Source organism: Nicotiana tabacum, chromosome 4, assembly GCF_000715075.1.
Source record: "Nicotiana tabacum cultivar K326 chromosome 4, ASM71507v2, whole genome shotgun sequence".
NCBI lineage: Eukaryota > Viridiplantae > Streptophyta > Magnoliopsida > Solanales > Solanaceae > Nicotiana > Nicotiana tabacum.
Window position 1 is genome coordinate 33,412,065 of NC_134083.1, and position 10,423 is coordinate 33,422,487.

The window sequence follows — 10,423 nt, forward strand, 5'->3', positions numbered from 1 at the left end:
AAGATTGACACTGACTTATAATCTAGGGTAAGTGACCAAAGTTGAACTCAAAGTTGGTGTGCCTCAAAATAATTATTTTTTATCGCCCAAAATTAGTTTAATCCCAAAAATCTTGACATCAGAGAAAATTTATCAAATTCAAACCAAGGAAATCAAGTAGTGTTAATATCGTCAGACCTATATTTTTCAAGATAACAACAAGATTGACATCGACTTATAATTTAGGGTAAGTGACCAAAGTTGAACTCAAAATTGGTGTGCCTCAAAATAATTATTTATGGTCAGATATTTGGCAACGACATGAAGCATATACTTAATAAGAGAAGCATTTGTTCCTAATAGATTGATATAGAATAGATTGAACAGTCATGGACGCTTCTGCACTTCTTCTACTCACTAGACCTATCTTTGAAGACGACGTCAGATATGAAATGTCAACAATCCCTAATATGGACCAGTTCTGCCGCCCCTCTGAATATGCGGAAGAGAATAAAAACTTTTAGGGATTTACAAAATTAAAGGCTGCACCAACATTGATTACGCGTATATATATATATATGTATTAATGTATATGGAATTAGAGAAACCAGTAAGAATGTGACAAGAAATCCAAAATATATGGGATACTAGATTGTACATGTAAACTAAATCAGAGGGCATAACTTGATGGATGAAATCCTTTACAACATGTAAGTTAATTAAGAGAGATTCATTGCGATATCACGAACAACGATGTGTATAGTACTTATAAGGGTTCAAATTGTTAAGTGTTCAAAAAAAATATAAGAAAATTGTAGTAAGATGGTGTTGTGTGTATGTGTGAAAGTAAGATATATTTTTTCTCACTCAAAGCGCAGATACATTTCCTATCTTTCCTAATGGGTCTCGCAATCGAAACAACAAAAGATAATTGTTTTCAGCGAAACGAACAAGATATACTAGAGGAATAATATAGGTAAAATCATGGCAAAATTATTAAGTGATACTCCATATACACGAATACAAGTAAAATCTTCTGGCAAGCTTCTCTTAAGAAGTTTGTTCGGATGAGACACTATTACTTAGCTAGAAGCTCTACTTTTCTATAAGTTTCATTGAGTAAACTTCATTCAATAAAGTTGTAAACTGATTGCTGCTCTCTCCTTCCCTGCGTTCTGGTTCCATCATTCATTATTCAAGATTGTGAAGATTAACAGCAAATTATATCACCAAAATCGTCAATATCTAGGAGCACATCATCAGCCCAATAGATCTGTTCTTGGTAGTTGGAGCAGTCATTAATATAGCTGCTATTATTATGTTCGTTCATCTTCTGAGTCTCGTCCATGACTTGATGTTCGGCTAGAGAAATTGGTGCTGGTTGTACTGTTGTGCAGTAATCTTCATCAGGTTCATGCAACATAGCTTCGATTATTTTGGCAACATCTTGTTCCTCCATAGTTACCCCATGATTTTTATCAGCTCTTATATTCTTCTTGATTCGGCACACAATAATATCCTCCTTAGGAATACTATTTTCTCTAAAGAAATCATCCCCGACGGAATATTCTTTCATCAGCCAAATTTTATTGTGCTCTCCTTCTTTTCTACGACTAGTTTGAAACTTGAAACATCTTCTAAACCCAACCACAGTTCCCTTACCATTCTTGATAGGATCAATACCTATTTGGCCTTTCCATGTCCCGTTGGCGCAAGTTCGACGTACCCTTGTATGTTCGCTCTTGTGCTTCTTCAACCGAGTAAAAAAATAGCGAACCTTCTTTTCGGGATGATCAGAAGCTCCAAATATCTCCCATGGTGGTTGGTCTCCATAGATATCGGCAAGTTGGAAATTAGGGCATTCACTTGGCAAAGGCTCGCCCTTTAGGAACCTTTTCAGAAAGTTTATCAACTCTGCTTCAGTTGGGTGAAACCGAACACCGATGGTATGACGGCGTGCAACTGGTACCGTCGACATGGTATATATGGTCGTCTCTTTTTCTTGCTTATAGAGAAACACAAGAATGAGACAATAGCAATTGCCGCAATATGCAAAGACAAGAACCACTACTGTTCTCTCAAGTTAGAAGACGAACTATGAAACGAAACCCTAAACGAATGGAGGAAGTTTATTGACGTGAATGCTGTAATTGACTATTTATAGATATTTGATCAGGTTAATTCCAACAGAGAAAATTTAAGAAATAAATTTTTAGGAGAGGAAAAGGTGTTGATTTCTGCGGAAGGTTAACGCTCGGGACTTAAGTTACTTTCTTTATTGATTTTCACAATACGTAAGTTTTTTTAACTAACTTAATACTCCGCAATTTAATAGAAGAATCTGAAAATATAATTTGCTTACCTTTTTCTCGATTTCATTTTATTTATTTTAACATACTTTCATTATCCAGTATATAGAAAATTTCTAGTAAATAGTTTTCTTAAAAAAATAAAGAAAGATTAAGAAATTAAAGAATAATGTACTTACTTTCCTCTTTTCCGTTTTCAAGGTTTTTTAATTTTTTACTTTAGGTAATTAACTGCAATTTGGTCTAATAGAAAATTTCTAATTTACAATTCTTGGGAGGGTTGCGCTTGGGACTCAAGTTACTTTCTTTCCTTATATTGCCATTCCTATTTCCTAAGCTACTAGTTACCTTCTCTCTTTTTTCGGTTGGATACTAGTTTCCTTTTACTTTCTTTTATTTATTTACATCTTATTTATTTTTTCTAACTCCATTCATCCGATAAAAAATTTCTAGTTAACAATCTATATATATATATATATTAAAGGAATAAAGTTTGTCTTGTCATTTAGTCAAGTGACAAGTTATTAACAAGTCAAGTGGCAATCTATTAACAAGCCACTTGAAAACCTTATTAAAATAAAAATAGATGTTATAATACACAGATTTTTCGGAAAAGAAACATTCAATCATCCCTTTTTATCGGCTCTTTTCTAGAAAATCTCCTTTACATAAAGTTAATTTTATATTTTTTCATCTAAATAAATTAATAATTATTGAAAATTACAGATACACCAAAACTTAAACAAAAGAACCGTACATATATTTGCTATACCTTCTTATATCTATCTCTTCCTAAAAACGTTCCTAATTCTCATGTTAACTCAATTGTCAAGAGCACTTGATCATGGAAGATCAGAAGCAACTCGCAACAAGAAATGGTGTATGTATACCAAATCAGAAACGGGCTAAACACTCCTCGGATCGGAATGGTTAATATCGAAAATGAAGGGATTTCTACTTAGAAAAGATTCAAAATTTCCGAGCAACTATTACATTTTACCATCTCCAAACAAAATCCAAGTTGAGGTATGTTTGTTGAGATGATATTTATTCTGCTAGCCACTTTTCTTAGCAAGTGCTCATGACTTTCCTCCTTAATGTTTGATATAAATCCTAAATTAGTTGCTTGGATTTCTAATTTTTTTTGCCCTTTCATTTTATGGGCTGAATTTATTACTAGAACTAATTTTAAACCTCTCCGGGCACTGAGAAGGCTCTATATAAAAATCAATCAAACATTTTTCGGTTCTTTTTATGAAATGTTTTTTTCATAAAATTTATGCCCCTAAGCACATGTATATTGTTTCTTATTTATATCAAGTAAAACGATTATGAGAATATATATTATATACTTTACATATATATATATAGAAACTGAAAATACTTTGATGAGGGAATAATACTTAAAGTTGCTGGTGGTTTAATGCTTGAACATCCGCCGGCGTTGCCTTCGTAGATACTGTGGTTCGTCTCTCTCTCTCTCTCTCTCTCTCTCTCTATATATATATATATATATATATATATATATATATATATATATATATATATATATATATATATATATTCGGCTTAAAGTATGTATATTTATATGCATATTATTTCACATTTTACTCATGCCTCATAGATTTCGAAGGTGTAATTTAATAATTTGTGCTAATTTATGGTATTTTTATGTGTATGAATCATTCGGAGGCAATTTGGGACGAATGTGCGCGAATTGAAGCGAAAAGGGAAAAAATCACAAAAAATCACAAAGCAGCGCCACAGGCAGCATGGGGCGCTATTGTGTTGCTGAAGTAAGAATGTTAAAAAGTCCAGTGCCCCACGCTGCCCTGGGCGTACTTGACGGAAAAATTTTCCTAGTTCGCCCGGGACAAGGTTATTTCGGCACAAGACCCCCCCCCCCAAACGCGTATAAATGCAAGACTAAGCTTAATGGTTAGGATAGGAATATACCTAGTCACCATGCTTAATTAAATATCGTAATTTTAATGCGTTCTTAATAGATTTATTCCATAGGAATATATGCATTAATCTATTTTGAATATGAGAGTGGTAATTCAGGAGAATACTACGAGAGCAATTATTCAATTAATTAGCAACCATGAATGAATTGTATGAAAGGGGGAGTTAATTAAAAGACAATAGGATTGGTGAATCGATCACAACCCTGGAATATTCGTCTCTACTGAATACACAACAACTATTTTGCTGCTTGATTAATTAGTTACTTGTTAGAATTATTGCTTAGTATAATTATACTTTTGAACTCTGATTGACTCAACTGAATAATAATCTTGATGAAACTAGTGGGCAATTAACATAAGTCTCTGTGGGTTTGATACTCGATTTATCACTTTATTACTTGTACGACCACGTATACTTGCGTGTGTGTCTGGGAGCAACAAGTTATTGGCACCGTTGCCAGAGACATGAATATTGACTAGTTTCTAGTTTTTACTGTAGTTGTTTATTTCGTCAATTCTAACATTTCTTAATGGTTACTCTCGTATCAAGAACTTGGATTGAATGCGAAGGGTCAAAAGCCATGATAGACTTCAAGGCTTTGACCCCGAACCTGAGTGAATATTTCAGAGGAGGTTGAGGGAAGCAAGAGACGCAGCAAATATTCAGGCACTTGTTCAACTGCCTGTGAACATGGAAGAGGAGCAACATATGGTTGTTCAAGAGGTGGCGATACCCAGCATTGCTAATGTCACCTCCAGCATTGTGAAGCCTAGAATCTGTAACGACCCGGCTGCTCATTTTGAGAATTTAAGTCCCGTTCGGCGGCATAAGGTCCTGAGAAGCTTCATATTATGTGTATTGACTTGCGTGGTGGTTGAATTCAGTTACCGCACGATTCAGAGTCAAATCGGAAGAAGGATGCATGTTTTGGAAGCTTAAGCGGTAAAAGTTGACCGGAATTTGACTTTTGTGTAAATGGCTCCGGAATGGATTTTGGATGATTTCAACAACTTCGTAAGGTGATTTTGGACTCAGGCGTGCATCCGTATTTTGATTTGAAGGTCCGTAGGGTGATTTGAAGCATTTCGGCGAAAGTTGGAAAAGTTGAAGTTTGGAAAGTGGAGAGGTTTGACCAATAGTTGACTTTGGTGATATCGGGGTCAGAATGCGATTACAAGAGTAGGAACAACTCCGTTATATCATTTGGGACTTGCCTGCAAAAATTTGACATCATTCTGGGTTGGTTTGATAGGTTTCGGCATGCATTTTTGAAGTTGAAAGATTTGGAATATTCATAAGTTCGATTCATGGCGCGATTCATAGTTTCGGCATTGTTTGATATGATCTGAGACCCGAGCAAGTTTGTGTTAGGTTATAGAACTTGTTTATGTGTTTAGACAGGGTCCAGGGGGCCTCAGATGTATTTCGGATGGGCCACGGGTCATTTCCTCCTAATTTGGACTGTTATTTTCTGTCATATGATGTTCTTCTTCGCGTTCGCGTAGTGTTCGCGTTCGCGTAGTGTTCTGCTGACCCGCCTCATATTTCATCTTCGCGTTCGCATTCATGCTCTCGCATTCGCGAAGGTCTGCCTTTTTCCTCTTCGCATTCGCGTCTCTCTTCCCGTGTTCGTGAAGGTATGCCACCCCATCCTTCGCGTTCGCGCACCCCTTCACGCGTTCGCGTAGCCCAGTCATTAGACCATCAAATTTTCCTCTGCGCGTTCGTGAGCCATCTTTCACATTCGCGAAGCATATCTGGGCAGCCTTCATTTTTCCTTCTTCGCGAACGCGAGTAGTCTTCTGCGTTCGCTATGCTTTAACACCTGGGCAGCAGAATATATCTTCCAAATCGAGGGTTAGGCCATTTTTATCATATCTTGACTTTTACAGCTCGATTTTGAGCGATTCTTTGCAGGTTTTTCAAGAAAATCGATTGGGTAAGTGTTCTTCACCTAGAATTTATTATATTCCATAATTTTATCTTTATTTTAATCATTTAATTTGTGTTTTGAGTTGAGAAGGTTTTTGAAGAAACTTTTCAAAATGAAAATTCATGATTTGAGGGACGAATTGGTATCGGAATTTGATAATTTTAGTATGGTTGAACTCGTATCGGTATGGGTGTTCGGGTTTTGTGAGATTTGTCGGGTTCCGAGGTGCGGGCTCGGGGATCGACTTTTGGGTTGATTTTTAGTTTTTGATAAAGATTGAGGCTTTATGATCCGGAATAGTTTCTTATGAGTTTTATTTATGCTTTGAGGTTATTTTGTCTAGATTTGAGCCGTCCGGAGGTTATTTCACCCGAGAAGTTCATTTTTGAGTATCGGTTTGTCTTCTTTGAGGTAAGTATCTTGTCTAACCTTGTGTGGGGGAACTATCGCTTAGGATTTGGGTCTTATATGCTAATTATAGTCCGTGTACGTGAGGTGACGAGCACGTGCTCGGACTTATTTTTGGAAAATTGGCCTTTTAGGTTTCTTAGGTCCTTGTATTCACTGATTATGCAATTGTTATATTATGAATACATCTATTAATTACTAGTTTCACCTCTACCTGCTTTAGTTATAATTAATTGCTTCATGATCCACTCTTGTTGCTTATTTGATTCATCCGTGCCTTAACTGAAATTGTTATCTCTTCTATTAACATATTATTCTTTCCTAACTACTTATCTTTGTTTGAAGTTATAATTATCTCTTCTGCAATTGTTCACCCTTAATTGAGGCTATGATAATCTTTCTATTGCCATGCGATTGTTGTTATTGTGATGCACGAGGTTTCTACCGTGCGATTGTTGTTATGGGGTTGCACGAGGTTTCTGTCATGCTATTTTTACTATTGATATTTGCACATGCGGTATGACAATGCGGGATATATATATGTAGGTTGTTCATGTGGCGAGATAAGGTCGGAACATTGTTATGCACGTATGGCGAGACAAGGCGGGTACTTACTATATTATTGCACATGTGGCGAGACAAGGTGGGCTATGTCAGGGATTGATTTGTGATGACTTGTGATGGCCTGGGGGAATTCTTGTTGTTGATGTTTGTGTAGTGGTACACTTACCTATGTGAGCTTTATCTTGTGGAAAGTTGTGAGCAAACATTCTATGTGCTATCCATTTCTTTTCCTATACTTACTAGCTGGCATGAATTATGTTAGGACACTTGCACAAGTATACACGTAGTTAAGCACTCTTATCGGTTAAGAGGTTTTCTTAATATTGCTGAGTATAGATGAAAATCCTTGTTTACTTGCCTTCTATGTGAAAATGGCCCTATTTGGCACGTGAGTCGTCCATGCGGTTATGAAGTGTAATGAGGGCACATGATGCCAAGTGTTAGGGTTCAGGTATTGGGACCCGTGAGTTGTGAATAGTATGAGGTTCGGTACCTAGTGGAGGTTATTGGCTAAAACCCGGCGTGAAAGTGGTCGTTTGTTGAGTTGTTATTTGCCTTTCATTTATTTGTGATCACCGGATTTAGACCGTGTTTCCGTACATCTATTGTGTCATTATTATGGTATTCCGCTGATAGTTGTTGTTTTCCTTTCTTACTATTACCGTATTATTTTCCATTTCGCGTAGTCCTTATGTAGATATCATACTCTATTGTTCCTATACTTATACTTGTTCGGGTTATTTAGTCTAGTAGGTGTCTTGACTGTACCTCGTGACTACTCCATTGAGGTTAGTCTTGATACTTGTTGGGTACCGTCGTGGTGTACTCATACTACACTTCTGCACATTTTTGTGCAGATCCAGGTATTTAGAAGTCCGTTTAGCATTAGCTAGCAGTGTGGATTGCTACTGTGGAGACTCAAGGTAAACCTATCGCTGCGTTCGCAGGCTTCAGAGTCACCTTCTGATCTGTATTCACATTGTTTCAAACAGTTGTATTTAGAAAAAATATAGAAGAACTCTGTAGAGCTTATGACTTGCACTTCCGGTTTTGGGAATTGTAAATTTTATTGAGATTTCTATTTCAAAAATTGTTAGATGTTATTTAATTATTGTTGTTATTCAGTAAATGTTAGGCTTACCTAGTCCCTAATACTAGGTACCATCACCATAACCAACGGAGGGAAAATTGGGTCGTGAAAGAATCACTGGTCACTTTGAGCTAAAATAGAGCATGATCCAACTACTATATACGAATGGGCAGTTTATGGGTCTTCCACACGAGGATCCACAACGGAGTCACTCCAGACTATTAGTGATACTTATATCACTAACGGAGTTACTCCAGACTATGTGAGCCTCACATTGTTCCTGTTTTCTCTGTTGGGCGAAGCAAAGTAGTTGTTAAAGGCGGAACCAACTAATTCTATTATATCATAGAATGATCTGTCGAGGAAATTTTTGACATGGTTCTTTCCTTCACGCAAAACTGCAAAGATCAGAAGTGAGATAGTCGCCTTTAAACAGAAAACGGGGGAGTCTTTATATTCATCTTGGGAAAGGTTTAAGGGGCTTCTCAAAGACTGTCCTCATCACAACCAGACAAATGAAGTGTTAGCTCATACCTTCATAGAAGGGCTCCATCACGAGATAAAAATTGTGGTGGACATTGCAACGGGAGGTCAAGTGTTGGAAAAAAACTTCGATGAGATATATGCATTATTGAACAAAATCTCCAAAAGCAATTCTGATTTGCATGGAGAGATAGGTAGAAAAACAGTTCAAAAATATGCAGGGGTCCTCGAGTTAGACGTTGTTTTTGTATTATCAGCGCAGGTTGCCATATTGGCCAATTAAGACAATAAGATGACCATGGTTATTAATAAGTAACAAGCTCAGCCAGTGCAACAAGTGTAGATATTTTGTGAAGTATGTGAAGAGGGTCACACGAGCGACTTATGCCCAACTAATCTAGAGTCTGTTTATTTCGTGGGTAATGCAAATAGGGGCCAGACAAACCAGTATAGGAACACTTACAATCCTACCTGGAGGAACTACCCAAAATTCTCTTGGGGTGGACACTAAGATGCTCGGAATCAGTACAGGCCACAAGCTCCTCAACAACAATATAGACCACCATAGGCTGAACAACCTACAAACCCAACGAGTCACATTAAGGAGATGCTAAAGAAATTGATGGCTGACCAGCAGGCCCAAGCATTAGCGATGAGAAATTCGGAGTGACAAATGGGACAACTTGCTAGTGCCCAAAATACTCGACCAGTTGGAGCTCTTCCAAGAGACACTGAGGCTAATCCTAAGGCATCTATCAATGATGTGTCAATGAGGAATATGAGACAGTTAGAAGAAGTCCCATCGAAAAAGAGAAAACAAGAGACCTTTAACGAGAAATCAGCCACCATAGAAGCAGAATCAGAAAAGGAAAAAGAGTCAGAGAAGCCAGCTGAAGAGGCGGTGGTAAAGCAACACCTACCATTAGTTGCGAGGCCACCACCCCCATTCCCTCAAAGATTGCAGAAAGTGAAGGATAATGCTGCTTATAAAATATTTCTTGATATTTTGAAGCAGGTGCAAAACAATATTCCGTTGATAGACATCTTGGAAGAAGTGCCCAAATATGCCAAATACATCAAGGAAAAAGTGGCAAATAAGAGGAGGTTGGTAGAGTTTGAGTCTGTGGCACATACTGAAGAATGTACCTCAAGAATTCAAAGCAAGCTACCTCAGAAATTGAAGGATCCAAGTAGTTTCACTATCCAAATCTCGATTGGTAAGCACGCAGTCGAGCGAGCTTTGTGTGATCTTGGGGTGAGCATCAATTTGATGTCGCTATCTGTGTTCAGACAATTGGGGTTTGGTGAGCCGCGCCCAACCACAGTGATTTTACAGTTAGCGGATCGCTCCCTTGCTCACCCCGAAGGAGTACTCTATTGAAAATGTGTTAGTTCGAGTGGGTTCTGTTACATCCATTATTTTCGTATGTTAAAGTTTCGTCGTAAGTTAATCGATGTAAGTTCGGGAATGAGATTATTTTGAGATTATGAGCATTATGCTATTTATAATAAGTAATTAGTAAAGTCGTGAAGGTTAGAGGGTAAACGAATCGAAGAAAATGAGTTTCGTCGAAGTTTGACATTTTGGGATGAAAAACAAAAACAACACAAGCTATAATACTATGTATTTATGGACTGGTACTATACCACATGACCATAATAGTAAGGTATACGAAGTCTATTAGTATT

The 10,423-nt window shown here is 37.2% G+C and overlaps 2 protein-coding genes and 1 non-coding gene across 3 annotated transcripts; 1 reads left to right on the plus strand and 2 right to left on the minus strand.

Annotated features, from left to right (window-relative positions):
* Positions 1 to 1,189: 1,189 nt before the first annotated feature.
* Positions 1,190 to 1,957, minus strand: LOC107803608 (NAC domain-containing protein 90-like). Its single transcript, XM_016627358.2, has one exon. It carries the CDS (start codon positions 1,955 to 1,957, stop codon positions 1,190 to 1,192), a length of 768 nt encoding a protein of 255 aa, XP_016482844.2.
* A 6,697-nt stretch (positions 1,958 to 8,654) lies between these two features.
* LOC142180557 (small nucleolar RNA R71) lies at positions 8,655 to 8,761 on the minus strand. The gene has a single exon (XR_012709174.1). It is a non-coding gene; the product is annotated as a small nucleolar RNA R71 (small nucleolar RNA).
* A 646-nt stretch (positions 8,762 to 9,407) lies between these two features.
* LOC107803609 (uncharacterized) lies at positions 9,408 to 10,115 on the plus strand. The gene has a single exon (XM_016627359.1). It carries the CDS (start codon positions 9,408 to 9,410, stop codon positions 10,113 to 10,115), a length of 708 nt encoding a protein of 235 aa, XP_016482845.1.
* The last annotated feature ends 308 nt before the right edge of the window (positions 10,116 to 10,423 follow it).

Coding starts and splice junctions, on each gene's coding strand:
- LOC107803608 (XM_016627358.2), bottom strand. CDS start 1,957: ATGTCGACGGTACCAGTTGCACGCCGTCATACCATCGGTGTTCGGTTT.
- LOC107803609 (XM_016627359.1), top strand. CDS start 9,408: ATGGGACAACTTGCTAGTGCCCAAAATACTCGACCAGTTGGAGCTCTT.